General features: G+C 43.3%; 1 protein-coding gene across 2 annotated transcripts; it reads right to left on the bottom strand.

The window, feature by feature from the left end:
• Positions 1–1422: 1422 nt before the first annotated feature.
• Positions 1423–15407, bottom strand: vps45 (vacuolar protein sorting 45 homolog). Of its 2 annotated transcripts, none has more exons than XM_040122146.1 (15): positions 15152–15407; positions 14052–14186; positions 13868–13928; positions 13458–13537; positions 11793–11861; positions 10380–10517; positions 9867–9977; positions 9196–9330; positions 8437–8550; positions 7436–7603; positions 6665–6823; positions 5961–6068; positions 4205–4326; positions 2959–3090; positions 1423–2112 (listed from the first exon to the last, which is right to left on the bottom strand). In XM_040122146.1, the coding sequence occupies exons 1-15, from the start codon at positions 15242–15244 to the stop codon at positions 2031–2033; spliced, it is 1707 nt and encodes a 568-aa protein (XP_039978080.1). In that variant the 5' UTR covers positions 15245–15407; the 3' UTR covers positions 1423–2030. The 2 variants fall into 2 exon arrangements, with proteins under 2 accessions (XP_039978080.1, XP_039978079.1); XM_040122145.1 differs by lacking the exon at positions 1423–2112 and adding an exon at positions 2124–2720.
• Between the last annotated feature and the right edge of the window lie 6906 nt (positions 15408–22313).

Here is a 22313-nt window from a genome sequence, read left to right on the forward strand (position 1 = left end):
TATGATAGTTGGACTGAATTTGGACTCATTACCTCCAACTTCCGACGTAAAAAATTCATCTTTGTTTTGGTGGGAACCTTTTTCTAACATCGTGAGTCTGTTGTGTGGCGGCTCAGTTCGAACGGTGAACATGGAACCTTCATGGTGAATCACGGTCATGAGATACTGAGCCCGTGTTATTAGACAGATTTGAACTCTAATAATCCTCAGGACGGGTCGTGAATTTGACTGGTTTCTTCGTCATCTTGATGTGAAAGGTCAAAACTCTGATGTATTATCTCATCATTTGGACCAACGTCCTGTCAGAACCTGCATCCGATTTGTTTGGCCCAGTGTGTTAACACACACGCAGAATTCAGAACACTCTTTTTCTGTCTCTGTTGATGGTTTTCCTGCTTTTACTGAGCGAGGGAAAGACCAGAAGTGATAGCGAACACAGAACAAAGACGACGCCGTGTTTGTGTGTCCCGGTTCCGTGCTACATACTAACCTTACTTGTATACGTTGCCTTATCTAGAATGAATTCCATTAGTACTCAGATGGATCCAAACCAGTCTAGTTTCTGCTGTCAGTGATAGAAACCTTGCAGCCAGAGAGGAGCGATGCCCAGATACCAGTTCACTTCTTAGACCTGCTGGCAGCCTTTGACACGGTGAACCACCAAAGCCTCCTGTCCCCACAACCCACACCGGGCATCTCTCGTGCAGCAGTACTCCGAGTCCCACCTCACAGAGCGATTGTTCAAAGGTCCCACTGGGGTACCACCAGGATCTGTGCTTGGTCCCCTACGGTTCTCAATGTGCACCACCTCCCTGGGTCTGAGTATCCACTCACATGCTGTGCCGATGACACCCTGCTCTACCTGTTCTTCCCACCAAACTAAATTAAATAATTGATGGTAATTAATTAGGACATAAATAATCTGTCCTCATTAACATAATTAATGATTAAGATAGAATAAATTAAAGATTTATACATATGTTGGACATGTATTTATGTCCAGATTAACATTTACTCATTAATTTGCATATTCATGTATTCAATTGAGTATTTACTTGTGTATTTATTCATTCTATTAAGTATTTATTCAATTTCTTCTATTTCAGCATTTATTTATTTTGTTTTGATCAAGTCTTTTTCTCTTTTCCTTTTCCATACCTGACGTGTGGTAAAGAAGAATGATGACGTTCACAGACAGGTTGAATAATCGATAAAATGGCGTCGGCATGTTTCCATCTATCACAGCGGCTGAAAACATTCTCACCTCCTCCCTTTTCACACAAAACTCAGGTTTCACCCTGAGCTGATAAAAAGCAGCAGGAGGAAAAAACTCGGATCCACTTTAAAATCCAGGAACTGCAGCTGTGACAAAAACCAGTAAATGACGTCAACTTTAAAATGAATCACACGATGCTGGCCTGTCACAGTTCTTATTTATTGGTGCTTTTAACTTAAAACATTCGCAGACATTTTAAAGGGACATTCCACCCGATAAACAAATCTGAATGAACAAGTCACCGGCTGGTGGAGGGTGTGTTCATGTTGCCTTTGCTTCAGACAGGTATCGCAGGCGCACTGGGGTCCAGGTACCCGAAGCAGCTTGGAACAAATCCGTGTCGTCGTTTCCTTTTGTTAGAGCCTCTCTGAGCCAACACGTTGGCTTGAATAATATGCAACATACACTCAGTGTCCACTTTATTAGGTACACCTGCACAGTCTGATGCAGTCCAGCGCAGTCTCCTGCTCTGACGCCTCCAATGTTCAGCTTTTCTTGTTCATTCAGTTCAGGGTTTCATCGCTGAGCTCAGGGTCACTGATGGAGATGCACTGGACTGTGTCAGACTCAGAGGTGTTCCTAATTTTCTGACTCCTCGAGTCTGTAAACAGGGAGGAAAAAAAAGCAGAAACGGCTCTGGACTGGGAGAATCGGAGACATTTTGGACTGCTCCTTTAAACAAAAACAGACACGAAATGTTGGGAATGTTGTTTTTTATCCAGCGAGCCATTCTGGAGCCTGCCTGTGTGTGTGTTCAGCGTCTGTTGCCGTGGCGACCACTTCCTTGTGGTCTGTCGGCACCGTGACCCGTCGCCAACATGACTTCCTCCAGGAAACTGAGAGGGGAGAGAGAGAGAGAGTGAGGGGGGGTAAAGACACCTGGACTGGGACTCCGGTAAGAGTTCGTTCAGTCTGTTGCAGCAGCTGAGCTGTCGACCGTGTGGGACTTAAACTGAAGCTCACGGTCGTCATAAGATGTGAGAGCAGGGACGTAGGTCCGGTTCCAGGAGTGGGCAGAAACGATGCCCTTAACATTTAACAAACAAGACCAGGTCAAAACCTCGCCCGTGTCTGGACCTTCATCCGTCTTCTTCTCTCCTGCTGTCTGTCCTCACATATACAGTCGTTTAACACATCTGAATAATTCCCAGCAAAGCTGTTCTCATTGACATGTCTCTCTCTTTCTGTTGTCAGACGACGGAACATAGCGGGACGTTCAGTGCCAAACTAATGGTCTCCAACAACCAGTTCGTGTCGACGTTACACTAGAAATGAATAATAATCAGCAACTGTTTCTTTAATTCATTCACTGTTTCAATTAGTTTATTGTCACCAAAAACAGTGAAAAAATGTCAACTGTTCTGTGGCTGCTGTTTCTCTCGGTTTTCTGTCACAGGAACCTGAGTCTCTTTGGACAAGAACAAGACATCTGTCAACGAGGACTCTGAGGAAGTGAGATGGAGGCTTCGTCACTATGTCTTGTTGACTGAGAAAATAATTCATAGATGAATTAATAGTAGAAATAATCTACTGTTAATTTCAGCTGCTGCTCCTACAGCATCAAAGACTGTTTAATGAAAATGTAATTAAAGTTAAAGGAGGTTCTGTTCTGTGTGTGTGTGTGTGTGTGTGTGTGTGTGTGTGTGTGTGTGTGTGTGTGTGTGTGTGTGAGAGAGAGAGACCTCTTTGTGTTGTGGATGCTGCTTCCTCCCAGGACGATGCGGACTCCAGGTGTGCTGCGGTTCAGGTTGTAAACAGTCAGAGCTTCTTCATACGTGGCTCCACCAATCAGAAACACGATAATGTCCTGAGGCCTGAAACACACACACACACACACACACACTTTTACTTCTATCTTTGTGAGGACACTCTTTGACATAACGCGTTCCCTGACCCTGAACCAGGTCTGAGGACCAGACTAAATGTCAGACTAATGTCCCCTGAGCTGCAGCCTTTCCCCAACTCACAGCTTCGGGCTGTTACTTTCCAGAGAGCAGGTGAGTTTGGTTTAATGTCTGCTGCCGTCAGGAACCTGTAAAATCTCTGAGCTGCTCCTCTGGCTGGACACAGACGGCGGCGGGGCTGCACATTATTCTGTCGACTGATCGAGAAATCAAAATCATGTCTCTCTGAGTCCAGGGCGACGTCTTCAAACGAACCTGTAAGCGTCACATTTTTTGACCTTTTTATTGAAAACTTAGTGAAACGGTGAATCGGTTTTCACAAACGTCGCAGATTCACTTTCTGTTTTAATCCTGGAAAAGTTGTTTTTGGATCAACTGATCCAGGATCAGTCCCTGACTACAGAGATCACGCTGGTCGAGGGTTTTGATGACGGTGATATTTGGTGGTACAGAGAAGCTTACAGTGCCCCCTACAGGAGGCAGTCTGGACTTGTTGGATCTTGTCCCTTCAGAGTCCGGCTTCAGAAGCCTCAATGAAGACCAGGAACCATAAACCAGGATTTAACTTGTTATTTAGAATTGGTGGTCTGTGTATTCTGATTTTTTTTCTAGTTTTTCTTGTCCTACAATGTAGTGAGATCATTCACTGTTTGATTGACAGTTTTTTATAGAATTTTTAATAACAGGTTATTACTGGTTCTATTTTTGATGTGTACGGATTTTGACCTATTTATTAATATTATGTGTGTTATGAGAATACAAGTCTAAATATATTTTGCATTATTGCTTTTTCTCCTGCGCACCTTTCAGTTTACAGGTGAGGTTTACCTGTCTCTCAGGTGTGTGTGCTACCTGTCTCTCAGCTGTGTGGTTTACCTGTCTCTCAGCTGTGTGGTTTACCTGTCTCTCAGGTGTGTGTGCTACCTGTCTCTCAGGTGTGTGTGTGCTACCTGTCTCTCAGCTGTGTGGTTTACCTGTCTCTCAGGTGTGTGGTTTACCTGTCTCTCAGCTGTGTGTGGTTTACCTGTCTCTGAGACTGCTGGCTCCCAGGTATGGAAACTGACTGTCTTTGAGTCGACCTTTAATCAGCTGATCCAGAGTGTCGTGAAGCAGAGGCTGATGCTGAGTGTACACGTTCTCCACCCCCTGAACACACACACACACACACACACACACACACACACACACACACACACACACACACACACACAGGTTGTTATGTAGTATACACTCCAACTAGGTAAGCCCACTGTCTTGGTCCCTGTCACCCACACCAGGTCTGTCCTATTCCAGGTGGTTTCCTATATCCTGTCCAGCGTCCTGTAGTAATTAGCCTGTGGCCTGTTGATCTGTTGTTTGGATTCAGACGGTCCCTCTTAAACCGGACTCAGGCTAAAACAGGTTTAAAGTCCTGACTGACTGAAATCAGGCTGCATCGCACACGAGGAGAAACTTAACATGTTCTCCTCTCTGATCTCTAACATGAACACACTACAGGACATCAGAGGAGCAATCAGGGACCAATGACCCACCTCGTGTGATCACGTGAGCTCATATGATCTCATGTGATCCTGTGACCTCACGTGATCTGATGGGGAAGCAGATGTAAACAAAATGGAAACTGTGGTGCAACAACTCGCTGTAACGTCAGTAACGTTACTTTGCAGTGAGAAAAACACAGAAGCAGAAGGTGAAAGAGTCTGGATGAGAACATAGTTGGAGAGATGTCGTCAACACGGGTTGTCTGTTCTTCGTCCAGAGCTGGAGCTGGGATTTTAACTGTCAGTTTTGACATCCGTCCCGCCTCGAGTGCTAGAATGTTTACCGTCGCTTGGCAACACCGTCAGCTGCTCCGGGACTGACGTAATCGTGATCGTCCAGACCTTAACTCCTAAATATCCGATATGTTTGATATTATCAGGGCGGCCCGATGGTTCAAGACTGGATCTGTAAACGCCTCACATTACCAGATAATCTGAGCCGAACATCGATACTGAACAAAGTCCCAGACCAGACTTCTCCTCCGATTGTCGGGAGGGTGAATCGGGGATGAATCGGCCCGGAGCTCCTGAAGTCTGTAGTCGGCTTAAAGACTCTGACGGTGCAGTTTTCATGATTTCCTCCTGTCGTTTTCATGGTCATATTGTTTCGCTGATATCGCATCACGATGCTGTGAGATGCGATTCCCTTGTGTTTTAAGGGCCTGATCGCTTCTTCCTGCTGCAGCCACTCACAAAATCAAATGAAAAAACAAAAAAAAAGATCAATCTATCCCTGAGTTCTTCAATTCTGAATTCCAATTCTACTGAAATGAAAAGGAAACATCCACAGTATTTCCTATTATCCTTCTCAGTGATCAAAGTGGCAAAGATGCAATCCAAGAAGATTCAGAGTGGACAGACTGACGGACATTAGCTGGTGAGGCTTAAAAACAGCGAAGTGATTGATGAAGGTGTCTGTGGGATTGTTGCTGACTCAAAAAGTGTCCATTTCTCTGGCAACGTCCCCGTCATATAACAGCCGCAGGAGACGTGGACCAAACGAGACCTGAACAGCTCCTCAAAAATCTAAAACAAACTCTTTGCATATTAATATTTGATCAAAATAATATGAAATGTCACACGGTAAAAGATGAAGATGAATAAAAGCAACATTTTAAAATAAAAAAGTTGAGCGTGCTGCAAAAACTGGTTTACAGGGTGTTTGATTGGTTGCCAGGGAGGATAAGGTAGTTACTATGGTGACAGTGGTTGCTAGGGTGTGTGTGTGTGTGTGTGTACCTTGAGTCCTTTGAAGAACTGTTTGGTGATGGCGACGGCGTCTGTCGGCGTGACGAGGTCACTTCCTCTAACTCTTTTCCCTCCGTACTCCACAACAGACTGAACCATCTGAGAGAGAAGACACGTCTAAACGCTTGATCCAGTCCACAGGACTCTAACATCTAACCTATTCCTCAACACTCGGGGGTAGAGGAGTCCAGCCAGACTTCCTACAGCTGAGGTGGACCAACCTGTCCCCTGCTGTAAACCAAACACCACCATCACTAATCTACACCGATCTGATCACCAGAGACTGATACTGGATCAGTTTACGGCCAGAGACACAAATTTTACAGCATTCACTTAATTGATCTCATTTTTCTTATTTATAAACACAGAAGACATTTTTTTTACTGTTAAATACTCATGAGAAACTAAACCTGATTCTAATCCACAGCTTATCTGACGACTTGTTAATCGTTTCAGCGATTATCAAGTCGTTATTTAAGAAGAAACGGGTTTTAAACTGTTGGTCGGACAAAGTGAGACGTATGAAGATAGACAGCAGGTAAATGGTAAAAGTGGTAATGATAGTTTACGTATATATGGAACGAACAGCTGTAAATCAGTAAAACCAGGCGACAGGACGTGTTGGTCTGGTTAGTTTGTTTAGAGATGATGAAGACCGGACACAGAGCTTAAACCATCCAATCGGAGCTGACTACCCTGCGGTGACGCTCAGACACTCCTCTCCTGCTCAGCTCATCCATCAGCGATGGGAGGATGCTGCTGCTGTGGCGTTCATATCTCAGGGCGTAGAGCATGACGAGGCGGACGGCGTCCAGCTCCGAGAGACGCGGGTTCTGCAGCAGACGGCGAACAATCTGAAAAGACAGGAAGCACAGCGGAGAGGGTGAGACGAGCTACGAGTCTCACTGATGTCCTGATGATCCTCTGCTCAATCATCAGTATTTCTAACCTATTACCAGACCCCCCAGGGCTGCAACTAACAATTGTTTTCATTATCGATTATTCTGCCGATTGTTGTCTTCATTCAATCTATAACATGTCAGAGAACAGTGAGAGACGGCGACGTATTCAAACATCCGGTTTTGTTCGGTTACTGTGAGAGAAAACAGAAGAACTGAAGACCTTTGTGTTTGAGGGGCAGTTCTTTGGCTTTCTGTGGTTACAGCAGCGTTGGAGGCAGGTGTGATAAAACGTACGTTAGATGTTGGCGCTGACCACCTGACTGGCTTCCCTTCATCAAGATTCATTCAAATGTCCGAGGTTCGAGACGTTTCACTGAAGCTTGCTGTTGTTTACAGACTTGGACTTTCTGGAGTCGTTCAACAGCTGAATGATGAAACTCAAACTAAACAGAAGGAGCTGCGCAGGAAAGGCACAGACCGAGAGACGGATGCTGAACAATCCAACTATCACAGCTATAAAACTCTGATGAGCAGTAAAGTGTGCAGGGATTCCGAGGCTGTTACCTGCTGAGCGTTGGAGTGGTCGTTCTGACAGGCCAGCTCCTGCTCCACCTCTGACACCTCCATCAGCTGACGTTCCGACACCAGCCGAGACAACTCCCCCACCACCGTCACGTGTTTGGACACGGTGCCCGACATCTTCTTAAACTGAGGGTAGTTATCTACAAACGCCTGCGGAGGACACACAGGAGACGGGTCAGACACCGGAGGACGGAAAAACATCTGGACTGTCCCTTTAAGACACTGAGGCAGCTTGACATGTTGTAATGTTAAAGTTTTAATGCTGTGACTGAACATTAAAACATCTTGTGATTTTACTTTTAGACTGTAACTAAAAGTAAAACTGATGTATTACAACCTGTATCTGTTTTATTAAATAAGACATATGACGCCATAGAAATCTTTCATTTCAGAGTTTTTCATTTGAGGTAACAAAAAAAAGCTGAAAACCTGAACGCAGTAGCTGTACTTTGTCTGTGTAGTTGTACTGCGCTCTGACTGTGTACTCTGCCTGTGTGGGACTGGTCGCCGCAAATACTTACATTATTCAACATCAGTAAATAAAGCGGCGGCTGATTCAATTCATGATGGAGAAGAAAAAAAAAAAAAAAAAACAGCCAAGCTGTTAATGCTAGCTCACACATCTCAAGCCAATTTCACGTGATTTGGTGGTTCAGCTCCTTTAAATCACTCACGTATGTATTCAATTGTAAATTAATGTATTATATTGGTTTCAAGATAAATATTAATAGAACCGGGACAGACAGAAAACTCTGGACTGTAAATAACAACCAAACCAAAGTCAATGTTCTTCAACAAATGAGTTGAAATGAATCAGAAGGGTGAAATGTTTCAGGTGATGAGTGGGCAGTGATTTTTCTGGGTAAAATAATCAGCCTAAAAAGACATAACATGAACACATGACATCCTTTTTCTAACGGTTTTACGGTTTTCTCGAGCAGCCAGAAAACTTCAACCTCTCAGACCCCTCAGCTGTCTCTGACCTTCATGTCAGAGATGGACTCCAGCTTCTGGTGTCCTTTAGGTCTCTTCTTCTGGAAATCTTCCATCAGGTTCTTTATGTTGGTGCCGATCTCTCCAAAGTTCAGGTACAGGTTCTGGTGTACACACACACACACACACACACACACACACACACATGCACACAAACCTTTATTAGTCAAAGAGAAATTAAATCATGCCTCTAAACTTTGTGGTTTCTAGTTATTTTTACTGAACTCCAGTTTTCTTCAGACTTGTGGCCTGAAGCAGTTTTCCTGATTTTCTACATCCAACACATTGTGAAAACTGAAACCAAATCCAGAACACAAACTATAGGGTCCAAAGTATGTGGAGAGCCCTGTCCACATACTTTGGGCCACATCGTGTGATGTTGTGCTGTGACCAACAGAAAAAGAGTGAGTCTTCAAACAGAACAACAAGTCCTGGTCCTGACACCGACCTGAAGCCTCCATGGCAACGAAAAGGGCTGGAGACTGATTCATTTGCAGCCTTTCACAGTGTAAACAGACAACGTTTCAACACTGCTGTGTCTTCATCAGAGTCCGAAAACACAGTACTGTTGGTCTGTTTGCATTTTCAAATGTGTCAGTGTGCTCCAGTCCCTTTCCCCTGTGAAGGCAGACCCTGGTCTGAGAGGCTCCTGATCCAGCTGACCACTGCTGAGAGCAGTTTTTCAACAGGACTCGAGTCTTCTCAGAGATAAAATTAGTCATTTGGTGTTTTAGTGTCTTCAGACTCACGTTGGCGTAGAACTCGTCATTCTCTGCGGACAGAACCACCTCTCTCAGGTCTTTGCTGATCCCAGGAACTCTGGATAGGTCGATCCTGTTGTTGTTCAGACCCAGCAGCTCGTGGACCATCGCCTGGTAGGTCCACTGCAGGATGCGACAACACACCGCAGACAGACATTTTAATTAAGAAAACACATGCGATGTCTGCGTGTTAGTAAAACTTCATGTGTTGGCTGGATGAATAAAGGAATTAAAACACTTGTGCTTTAGGATGTAATGTATAAACTGCACACGTCAGGAGGAGACGCAAACCAAAGTTATATTCTCCAAAACTACGTTTTTAAACAAGAAGTTTTTCATTAAATATACATATTTAACAATACGGAAACTCACTGCATTCACCATAGAAAGAGGAGACTAAGGTCTTATCTCATAAATACAAACACAGGTCTGGGTGATTGTGAGATCTCTTCTCGTAGTTATGAGCTAGTAAATCAGTGTGTGTGACCTCGGGAGACACTTCCTGTTGGAAAGGTCGTCCCAGAAACCAACAGATAGTTTACATCAACGAAGAAGCAGAACTAGAACAAAATGTCTCCCGAGTTAATAACAAGAGGGAATTCTTGTTCTCAGGAAATACACCTGATGATGTCACGGTACGGAGCGTTGTGATTGGTCACCTGGTTGAGCAGAGGTGTGATGGCGTCGTCGCTCCGGTCGAGGATCAGCAGCAGGGGAGGAACTTCAGTCTTCCTGAAGTCAAACAGCTCGTACTCCTTTGTGATGATTTGCTGATGACAGAGTGATGGAGGTCAGAGGGTAACAGTGCTGTGGACAGCAGGCGTCGAAGAAAACGTTCCAACACTACACTGAAAAACAAATACTCCGATACGAGTAAAAGTCCTGCGTTTAAAAGCTTAACTTAAGTACAAGTCCTGAATTATTATCAGCTACATCCACTACTGATGCATCAATGTGCACGTAGCCTTAACTGTTGTAGCAGGTTGAGGTGGAGGTGGTGCCCCTGAAATGTAGTGAAGTAGAAGTATAAGGTAACATTAAACAGAAATACCCAAGTAAAGTACAAGTACCTCAAAACTGAATTACAGTACTTGAGTAAATGTACTTAGTTACTTTCCACCCCTGTTAAACACTGCGATAATGTGTGATGAGAGTGTGGTTGCAGTGGAAACCTTGACGCTCTCGGCCAGGCGTTTGGACATGTCCGAGGACAGCTGGTAGCGGATCATTGGACATTTCTTTAGAGCGAGGAGGACGGAGGTCAGACCCTGAGTACAGCGGGACAACATGGAGGGCTCCCAGCTCCGACCCTGATGGACATACATATTCAGATTTATATGCAGAAAAAGAGCGGACATGTTGAGGAGCCTCTCTCTGCTCTGCCTCTACTCTATGAAGACAGTGTCTTTCAAACATCATTATTTAACCACTTAATCTATAGTTTCTCTCTCAGACGCTGGTGAAGCATCAGCGCCTGAAGGGTAATGTTGTGGAATATTTTCTACTAAGGACTCTGAACACAATTAAACACACAAAGCACTGAAAGGGTTAACGTGAAATATATTATAAGTTACAATATAGGAGACAAACAGACCTAATCACAAGAAGTCTCAATAGAAAGAGTCTTACAATCATCTTTATAGTGTTTCATGAGACAAAGAACTTAGTCCCAATTCGTTATCTTTACTTTAACCCAAACACATCACCAATAAGATAGAAACATACATGATGTTCACGCGCACTGTCCATAAATTGAAGCTCAGACAAAGCATAGTTTGGCTTATTTCCCTTTATGGTAAAGCTGCAGGCTGCTCCATATGTAGGCCCCTCGGACTCATGAAACATTGTCTAAGGCCCCTGGGAGAGACCTTGAAACTTCTATAGGAGCAACACCAAAAGTGAATGACTGATAAACAGACTTTTCCTTCACAGCCGGCTCCTATTAGCTATTTGTGAAAGGTAAAAAAAAATGTCCACCAATGCAAGAAAATTAAGGATGATGTTCACATTATTGCCTGTGGCAATGCTGGGGGGGGGAACAACTTCAGGACAAGTCTCTGACTGTCCCTGAGGGGTCCAGCCAGAGACCAGACCTAAACCCCATACGAAGTCTGTGGAGAGACCTGTAGATGGCTTGAGAGGATCTGCCAGGAATAATGGGATAAACTGCTGAAATCCAGGTGTGCAAAGCTTTCGGAGACCTGAACGAGAAGACTCGGAGCTGTGATCGCTGCCAAAGGGGCTTCTACAAAGTACTGAATTAAGGGTCTGAATAGTTTTGCAAATGACAGATTTCAGTCTTTGATGTTTCATAAATTTGCACTGAATATACAATAGTTGCCAATTATTTTTTTGTGACCAACTAATCGATTCAGCTCTAACCTTCTTATCTACAGACTGTAAAGTCGACATGTAAAGAAAAGGGGGTCGTATCTGGTTCCCACGCGGTGGCTCAGTCCCCTCCCGTGCCCGATGCTGTCCCAGACTCGCCATGTTTGACTCTGGTGTTTTACAAACATTGGAGCTCGTCCAGACAGAATCACACTGTGAACACTGAACCAACAGAGAAGGGTCTGGGTTCTTACCCTGGTCACTCCCTGCAGGTTGAGGGAGAACAGGTGAGGATTCACTGCGATGAAGTCTCCATAAAACTCCTGCAGAGACACACACACACACACACACACACACACACACACACACACACACACCTGTTAAACTCCATTGGCTTTGTGTCTGAATGGTGAACTGAAGATGAATCCAACATGTGAACAACTTCTTCTCCACGGGACACAACTTTCACTGTCGAACCAATGAACCAGTTACAATCTCTCATTTTACATTTCTTTCATCTGTCACTGTGAAAAAATGAATCTCAAACCCGCTGCACTACAGCAGCTGCCATAAGAAACTGAAACCGCTGTGATTTTAAAGGACCAGTGTGTAGGATTTAGTGGCTTCTAGTGGTGACGTTGGCCAAGTAACGTAAAAACGACGAGGCCCTCTCTTGAGCCAGTGTTTCTGGGCCACTGTAGAAACATGGCGGTGCAACATGGCGGGCTCCATCGAAGAGGACCCGCTCCCTATGTTGATATGAAGGGCTCATTCTAAGCTGACGAGAACAACGATTCCTCGTCTCAGGTGATTAAACAGTAATGAAAACATTATTACGATTATTTTATTCCATTTCTGCCAATAGATCCACCCGAATCCTGCACACTGGTCCTTTAACAAGATGAAACAACAATTACTGTGTGAGCACAGAAAAAACTACAACTCCCCCAAAGAAATTACAGCACAGGTACATCATTGTTTCTAGCTGTAGCCTCTGAGGTTTAAAAACCTGTCAGGGTTCAGTCCTCTCCGCCCTGCTGTTATTACACACGTGTCTGAACTAACCACAAACACTCCTGACTTTTAGTTACTGGAGTCATTTGAAATCTCAGTGGGATTTTGAGTGAGGTTCTCTCCCTTCTGGAACAGAACCTGGAAGTTCTGGTTTCACTACGGCTCTCTATAATTACTCAAACGTCTTTCGAAGTGATGTCTAAAAACTTCATGTTTGCTGTTGTTTTCTCGTGTTGCAAACGATCAGTTATTTAGACTAACATTATTCATTCAAACTAATTTTAGTCGGTTAGCAACTGTATTATTGAGAAGACATCAAATGTTGACTAAAGGAGCGAAGCTTTCACTATTTAGCAAACAGTGTACATGTTTCCACTCACACTGTCACGTTCTGCTGTGGTTAAACAGTTAACGTCATGGTCAAAGTGTAAAATACAACGAGATAAAGATACCGCACGTCAAACTTGCCTTCACAATAAAGGTCAGGATCACCGTAACTGAAGTACAATTTGCCTTCAAAATAAAGGTAATGTGTAATAGTAAACTATGCTCTGTGCACCACTGACGTAATGATGGCCGGTCGCTCTTCTATGGATCCTCTGACTGAGGAGAAAAAATTTATTATTGAAAGAAGGGAACTAAAGACTCAGTTACAAACTGAACTTACAAACCTTTACTGAAAAGTCAAACCAAATGTAAAAACTGCGGTGTTGGAGTATTCTGGCTGGAGAGGATTCATCTTTAAGACGCCGTTAATCACATTCACGTCATTAAAATCACGTTAAGTTGCAGATCTAGCTACACGTGTTCCCTGTCCTGACTGCCAGCGTGCAGCGAGGACCTCACTGATCTGTGTGTGCTGCTGGACTCGACCGTGTTTCACTCAGGTACGACCCGAGACTCACCTGGACTTCAGCCACCACCTCCTGTTCATCAGCTTCAGCCAGAGCTTTGATCTCACTCTTACTGATCACATTACTGAAGTCTGAAACACACACACAGACACACACACACTGCAGTCAGGTGAGGATTTAACATTAATATCTAAAAAGCTTTTTAGATATTAGTCTGTTTTGGATTTTCTAAATTTGTTATTGAAGCTTTGAGCAGCACAAACCAAACTCAGCTCCAGAATCAACAAGTTTCAGCGTCAGAAACCTAAAAATCGTCAGCACATTAAACCAGAACTATCTGTGGAAGTCAGACTGAATCATATCAACACGTGTTTCATGTCTTTGTGTTCAGATCTGACTGAGTCAGGTCCCTGAGAAGGAGGACGGGTTTTGACAAAAAGAAAGTACAACAACTAACTTACAGATGAAGTAGACGCTGTACTTTGGTCTCCTCAGCTCCTGGATCAGATGTTCTACATTCTCCTGCAGAAAACACACATTTTAAAGATTTAGCTACAGCTACAGTTGACACTGTAATTATCATCATTATGAATGTTACTACCACACTGTTTTACCAGTGTGGCTGCGGGACAGAAGGTCTTGTACCTTGGTGGGTCTGAGGAAGCAGATCGCCTTCAGGTGTTTCATGCTGTCTCTGTTCTGAGAGTCGATCCGTTCAAACAAGTAAACCTCCTTCTGCAGGATCTCAGACTGAGTGTACACCATACTCACTATGCTGGTCTGTAACACACACACACACACACACACACACACACACACACACACACACACACACACACACACACATTCATGCAGTTAAACCATTAGCCAATCATGTGGCAGCAGAGTAGTGCATACAACCCTGCAGACACAGGTCAGGAGCTTCATTCCATTCTGAATAACAAAAATTACAACAAAAGTAACAGTAATAAAATCCAGTAATGATAGTTTAACAATATTAAAAGGATGTTTCGATTCCAAGAAAGCGTATTGACCTGGATTAAATTATAGAGGGGCACACAGCAAATATGATCCCGCGCACACTCCCCGCAGTCTCTGTCAAACACACACACACACACACACACACACACACACACACACACACACACACACACACACACGACACTTGTTGTGTGACTGACCAAAATCAAGAGAATTTTGACCTATAACACAACAGACATGACGATAATTGATGATTTAAATGTGTAAGAAGTTATTTGGGGAATGATTTTGTTCATCATTAGCCTCATGGTCTTATAATATATTTGCCTCTTCTGTTCATCATAAGCAATAAAATAGATGAACTGTACCTGTTTTAAACTAATCTAGTCTAAGGTACATAAATATCAAAGTAAGTATATGTATGTATAAACTGGTTATGGATGAACAACAGGTTACTTAGCAGATTGAATATATTACTGGAGAATAATTAGTGTTTGTCCGGTGCTTGGTAATGAACTCAAACAGGGTCAGATTTTGGAACTCAATAGGAGGATTAAACGGCATTATTACCCACCCAGCACACAACAACCCACAACAACCCACCCGGTCCAGGACGATCAGCACTGTAAACGCAGAACAGTCTGACTTGGACCAGAACCAGGATTGTGATTAATATTTAGATTATCATTGAATACGATCACTGTGTTTGCAGGCTGTACGGAAACTACCAGGACAAGCAGACGGCCCCGGTCCCGTTGTCTCACCGTCTCTCTGTCCATCAGCAGCACCTTCATCCCGGGCCCGCTGCTCTCCACCATCTTGGAGATGTACTGTTTCACGGCGAGCGTCACGTTCATGACGGCGACAACACAACGACGACCCGAAGAACGGCGGCGGTGGCGGTGGCGGCGGCTCCGATACCGTCCGAGACTCTCTGTTCCTGACGGTGCGGGGCAAAAATCAGCTGAGCTGCTGCGACGACAACAAGCTGCGAGCGGCTTTCCGGGTCCGCAACGTCATTACGCCACTCGCACGGCACCGGCGTCAGTACGTAATAAGCGGTTTTTAAAAAAGTGATTTTATTTTATCGTTAATCTATTTTCAAAGTATATCTGGTATCATCAGCAAGATAAAAGAAATATTTATGCAGCACATTATCTCCTGACAGTTTTATATAGTTATTATTATTTTTATTGAAAACGTTTTAAATGTTGTAGTTGGTTTACATTCAGTTGTCAGTTTATTAGGTACAGCCAGGTAAAATGAAGTCAGTCTGCTCCAACAGTCCTGTAATAATCCTCCACCGTGAAGGTCTCAATGTTGAAACGGTTCCAGAGACGTGGCCATTCACCTGTATGATCCCTGTGGAGGCAGCAGTCTGTGGTGCTGTTGGACTGTAATAGGGACAGGTGTTTCTGTTGTTTTGAGTGAGTCTAGGCTAAATAACAGACACACCTCTCTGTGTAATGCAACACAGTTCAATAGCAGCACAAACTATGTCCTCCACAGTGATCACACAGTTGAATCAGCTCCTCTTTAACACGGTTTCAACACAAACTGAACCTCAGAGGATTGTTACAGGACTGGTGGATCAGACTGACTCAAGAAGAGCTCGGTGTACCTAATGAACTGACAACTCACTGTATGTGGAGCATCTTTTTACTTCACACACTTTTCCTTAGATTAATGTACAACAATTTATCTTCTTTTATAAATTGAGTGTTATGATTTGTATGTAAAACTGGTATTAATCTACAAAGGAACCAGTTACTACAACTGTCAAATAAACAGTTATATTTCTAATTTAATGATGGGGCGGGATTAGGCTAACACAAAGCTAGCCAGAAGCAGCTAGCTAGCATCACTGTGAGAAGTTTAAATATTAGTAACTGGTATTTTTATAAACTACACCAGTAACAGCAAACAAATATTCGTAGGCTAAATTGGCATTACTCTACCTGGATGTGTCAGTTAAACTGTTTCCTGTTGGGACTTTAGCGGCGTTAATTAACAGCAACTTTAATGAGATTATCGCATTAGCCAGTTAGCTAACATTAGCTAAGCTGTTCGACCGCTCAGTCCGCATCCAGAACATTGAGCACGTCCGCGTTTACTTTCACTTAAACTGTGTAAGTTGTCGTGTGAAAGTCTGAACTACATATTATTAAAGTCAGATCAGTGTATGTGGAGAGAAGACGCGTTTTAATGTTGTTATATTAGCATGCTAAACACTGTTAGCACGCAGTTAGGTTCGGTTCGGTTCGAGCCGAGTAGGAACACTGCAGATGGTGGTTGTATTGAGGTGAACTCGTATTATACCTGTAACAGGTAAATGTCATAAAAAACAGTTTTTTAAGTTTTATTTTAAAACTGAGAGCGGCTGCTGTTGTCTCCATAGGCAAATATCCCTCCGCCTCCGTCTGGGAGTGTGCCCTCGCAGGAGGCGGCGCCGTGGCGGAGGGATACAATAGCAGCGCTGTCCTCGGTCCACGCTGAGCAGCTAACAGTTCCTGTTTGTGGAGGTTACTGAATCCCTGATTATTTTTTAGAAAGACTTCATTTAAAAGTGGAATTTTTACGGAATAAGTTTTTATTTAGCATACAAACGCCCCGGATAAGGTAGGCGAATCCTTGTTTCACTTTTTGTGCGCTTATCATGCAGAGTTATTGAAGTCACTGAGTTAGCTGCTAGGTTAGCCTGTTAGCAATTGTAGCTGAATGCTAAATTGGCTGATGAAGAAGGGGGGTCCGAGGGGGGGCGACTGGTCAGTTTAGCTCAGCATTACTGCAGAGAAATACAAAACTCCCAGTTTGTTTGTGTCATGTCTGGATTAGTTATGTAAAGTCATTAAAGTGATGTAGTTAATGCTAACACTGTTAGTCTGTTCGTGCTCATTAGCTGAGCTTGCTAACCGTCTGAACTAAATCTTTTAAAGCCTGTTGCTTGTTGTTCAGTCCTCGTCAATTCTCAGATTGATAACCCAGTGAAGACAATTTTTAATCACAAAAATTTATGAGCTGCCATTTATTTTAATCTTATTTTAGTCAAAACAGAGATGAAAAGCTGAGTTTCATAGTATTCCACATAGCATGGCTAACTTTGAGCTAGCAGTGACTTGGATGTTTACACAAAGACAAGGTGAAGTTTAATCATGACATAATAAAATGTAATGTGCTGCTGTTTATTATGGTTGGTTATATTAATTAATGACAGTTATGTGTTGTCTGTTAATGACAATAAATGTAAAAGGATAAAAATAACATCAACCTTAGTAATAGTCCCATGTCTAAATGTTATATGTCAGTATATGCATGTGTCAGTAAATTCATGCACTAGGTAAATAGTTCCAGGTTCTATACTCCTCACTGGTTTTTGCTTTATATTATTCATATTTTGGCCGGTGTGATGGTGCAACCAGTATCACAGTCACATTCTGTGTGGTGTATAAATGTTTTTAAAAGTAAAATTTAACTCAGTGGACACTGCAGAAGCTCTGAAGAATCTCTTTATGCGAAATCTATCACTGATATATCAAATAAAACCACTCATACAGTGATAACATATATCACATGTGAACCTGTGCTGACTCTAATGCAAGGTGATCTTAGAGAGCACACGTTGATGTGTTCACACCAGGTGTGCCCCCTCTGCAGGTGAGGAGGTGACGATGGACGTGGAGAGTGCAGCAGGTGGTGCTGCTGACCTACTGATGGAGTGTGATGAAGAGGAGCAGGAAGTTTGCTCTCTGTCACCAGAGACCGATGAAGAGGAGGAGAATGAAGGTGTAGAGCTAAAACGGGATGTCTGCAGGTCTAGAAATGTCTTAGGAAACACTGAATTCAGTTTCCTCAACAAAAAAAAAGGTCTTTGAAGGTTTTAAAGAGTCTTAAATTGCATTTACTATTTTCTCTAACCTGCTGTAGACAGAAACAATAACATTTAACATGTTTTTGTCCTTGATTTTGGCAAAGACCATCTGGAAAACCTCCAGTAACATTGTTCCAGACCTCTGATGTTTTGTAAAATTCATATGTGGACCTTAACTAAATAGGTTACTTTTTAATGGGTTAATCCATCCATCCGTCTGCTGTTTATCCAGATCCAGGCAAGTTTAATGAATAATTAATGATAATATTGGAAGTATTGTTATAAACAGCTGCTGAAAGGGATACAAATGTAATAAAAATGTGAATAAATTCTTGCTCTTGGTAAATAACTCTAGGCCGTATCATCCCGACTGGTTTTCACTGATATCTTTCATACTTTGTTTGGTGAAACACACATTAAATTTCATTCTGTGTGGTATACAAGGGTTTAAAAAGTCTTGGTGAAGCTGCAGAAGCCCCGTGAGCCCTATGAGGAAGCCCTGTATGCAGGATCACGTGTTTTTGTTGTTCTCAGATCAGTCATTGTCATGTGACTGATATTTGCCCATCAGTGAGTTGCTGTTAAATTTTAATACCTGAGCCAAAATGTGGCGTTTACTAATGACACCAAAACTAAACTCAAAAAGACACAAACGTCTTTTTCATTTAACAAAACAAGTGATATGTGTTTCATGTCCGAACACAAACGGAGTAAAAATCAGTATAAAATCAACAAGATCAGGAAATATTTGATCAGAGCTGAAGTGAACCGGACTCAGACATGACTCTGTCCCTGCAGGTCTGGAGGCTGCTGTTAGTCTGATGGAGGAGGAGACAGTTCCCCCACCAGCCAGGATCATCCCCATCCCAGTCCAGCCAGTGAACAACTGCAGCACCCCTACAGTCAACCATACAGTGAAGGTAAGAGGATGCTGACAGCACTGATCTGAGGCTTTCAGGCGTGAGGTGTTTACCATATATCCTGAAATAGAAACCGGAGCTTTTATTTCTAATTCCCTCTGTTTGATCACTATCGTTGGCCATGTTTTAGTACGAAGCCTCGTTTTGATCCACTGTTAATACAAAGTCAATGCTCCCCGTAACCATTTTAAATTAAAAGCCCTCTAGCGTTTCAGTGGACAAGAAGCCCTTCTTTTTTTAACAGGGCTCTTATTGTGAAAAATTTGCAGGCACAACATATACAACAATGGCCGGAAGAGACTAAAGGACAACTAAAGCGAAGTGGATCAGAATGAATGAATCAAACTCACCATTGTGTCGTTTGAACCCTGTAAAACACGCAGGGTACATTTATTGGAAATATTCTCTTAAAACATAGTGTAACGGTAGTTCACAGTAGGTCACGGTAGATTACAATATTACAAGGCCGTCGACATTTTGAAGAGCTGGCTAACGGTACCAGTAATTGCCTACTAAAAGTGTGTAAAAGTCGATTTACCATCAATAACAGTAGTAAATCTACACTTACGATCAAGCAGTAGAAATGTACATTATGTTTAACTGGCACGCACATTATATGACGTGCACCAGGAGTTTACCCGCCCTTGGTTTTTCCCCCGGCCTGTATTTATTTTGTCGACCAGGCCCCTGGCTCTTATTGAAGACCCGGCTTTTAATTGAGGAAATGCAAAAGTTCAGCCTTCGTTCTGATTGGATTAAATTCTTACTGTCAGAGTTTACTACTGGTTATCTGTGTGTCTGTTTTTGAAATCATGCTTGTCAACGTATTGACACGTGTGTGTGTGTTCATTCAGTCTTCAGGTCGTCCTCTGGGCTTCATGGTGAACGGTCAACCGGTCCCTCTGCTGCCTGGAGGTCAGTACGGTTCAGTCTGTTGTTCAAGATTAAACTGCTTTTTGAACAGAGGTCCTTAAAAAACCGAGCTCATCAGGACCATACCACTGAATCCTAAGAGCTTGCTGATAGCTAGAGCTGCGATGATTAGTCGATCAATTGATTAGTCAATCAAGAGAAAATTAATCTGCAATAATTGTTTTAGTCTTTTTTTTTTTTTTCATGGGATTTTATATACAAAAAGTTTAATCAATTCATTGAAAAATAATTGGCAGATTAATCGATAATGAAAATAATTGTTAGTTGCAGCTCTTTTGACAGCCAGTTCATGCAAGTGGAGCTCCTGTTTTATCTGATTTATGCTATTTTAGCTAATTTTTTCTTCTGTTTTACTCCACTCTTCCTTGAAATGTGTCTTTTTATAATGTCTGTGGGTTAAATGTAAAGCAAGGTGAAATACCTTTTTGTTGAAAGGTGCTATAGAGATAATAGTTTCCTTCCCTTACAAAAGCTAAAGTATGCCTCTTGCTTTGTGAAAGGCCTGGCACTAACAGCAGGTGTAAGTAGATAATAGTCATTTGGTTTAACCCTCCTTTAAAGCTGAACCACAACAATCAAGGTTTTCTCTCATGTTTTAAGACTTTTAATTTTAATTTTTCAAGCTTAACTCTGAGTAACTGAGTAAGTTATTTTTTATTATGCAGGTGCAAACTCTAATCACACATCCTGGTTTTAGGTCAGTCATGTCATAATGCGTTTGCCCAGTTGCAGTTGTTTCTGAACATTTAATGACTTCTGGTTGATGTCTGATGAAAAGTGAGGTTGAAAGCTCGTGTTTGCGCTCGGAAACAGCAGCTAAAAACAATCTGCTTTGAAAACTGGATCTCGGTTTTCACCGTTGGATTTTAACCATCATGATAATGGTGATTTCAGGGATGATGAAGAAAGAAAACACCTGAACATCATCATTGTTATGACGGGGAGAACATGTTCATTTAAAAAACATTTAAACACTGAACGTCTCAGCAGTGGGTTCTTGAAAAGGATGTTAATAAGAATCAGGATCAAAGTTCAGTTCTTGGAGGCGGGAGGGATACGGTGAGTCAGGGTGAGGGCTGGAGTTAACTATAACATGGGAACTGTAGAAGGTCTGTGTGAATTTATCATCAGCCCACCGTTGATCCTGCAGGTGGAGGTGTGGAGCTGAAGCTGCGCTCTCATCCCGGAGGTTCAGCCAGCGGTTTCACAACAGTACAGATCCCCGTCACTCTGACAGTCCACAGTCCTGCAGGTACTCACCACATCAAGACCACCGCCTCCCTGACCGCCACCGTCACCTCAAACGCACCTCCAAATCCAAATGCTGCTGCTACTGCTCCACCTGAACCTGAACCTGAACCTGAACCTGAACCTGAACCTGAACCTGAACCTGAGGCTGAGGCTGACTCCACTCCCATCATCACAGGTACACATCCCAACCAGTCTGATGTAGTTTAAAGAAGACCTGATAGTTTCTTAACCTCCAAGTGTCTGTCTGTGGTGCAGGTGTGGTCTCAGGTGAAGCAGCTCAGAAGGTTTTGAGCGACCACAATGTTGACTTCAAATCCAGCCCGCCCCCAACGGGCGCGAAGACCCCGCCCTCTGCCCGTGCCCCATCCACCCCGCCACTCACCTCACCGTGGACCACATCCCCAGCATCACAGAGGACCAAGCACCCTCCCGGGAGCAGCGGACCCGCAACTCCACACAAGCTGCTTCGGAAAGGTGCGACTGTTGCGACTGAAGCTGCGAACTCTGCGTGTTTCTGTCGGTCTGGTATATTTGAACTCTGTGTGTTTCACTGGACCACCGCACAGGTACCATCGCCTCGCGGTGCTCACATTGAACTAGGGCTGGGCAGTGTCGACTTTGAGGTACATCGATTATATTTTCAAATTAGATACAGGATGAGACAAAGCCCTGTTACATCGATGTAGTTTGATGTTGCGTTGCATGACCCGTTTCTTACGTTACGCCGTGCCAGCGTTTGCATCTCTCCCACACACTCCACGCGACCCAGCCCCCAGTCTCACCTCTGTGTCTGTGCACCCCCCACCCCCGTTCACATGCTCTCCTGCCAAACGGAGGGAGACACAGCGCCGGTCCACACTGCCGAAGATCCTTGTATTTGTACTGTATTTGAATCAGTTTGTTATTGATGTTGAAAACAACAGAGGGAGCATTCTCAGAGATGGCAGCGTTTCC

Source organism: Xiphias gladius, chromosome 24, assembly GCF_016859285.1.
Source record: "Xiphias gladius isolate SHS-SW01 ecotype Sanya breed wild chromosome 24, ASM1685928v1, whole genome shotgun sequence".
Taxonomy (NCBI): Eukaryota; Metazoa; Chordata; class Actinopteri; order Istiophoriformes; family Xiphiidae; genus Xiphias; species Xiphias gladius.

What these genes read in the sequence shown, in the direction of transcription:
- vps45 (XM_040122145.1), bottom strand. Translation starts at nt 15,244, where the DNA reads ATGAACGTGACGCTCGCCGTGAAACAGTACATCTCCAAGATGGTGGAG. An exon ending in GTACAGCGTCTACTTCATCT is followed by an intron (nt 13,538 to 13,867) that starts GTAAGTTAGTTG and finishes TGTGTGTTTCAG; the next exon opens with ACTTCAGTAATGTGATCAGT. An exon ending in TCACACCTCTGCTCAACCAG is followed by an intron (nt 9,331 to 9,866) that starts GTGACCAATCAC and finishes CGCATCCTGCAG; the next exon opens with TGGACCTACCAGGCGATGGT.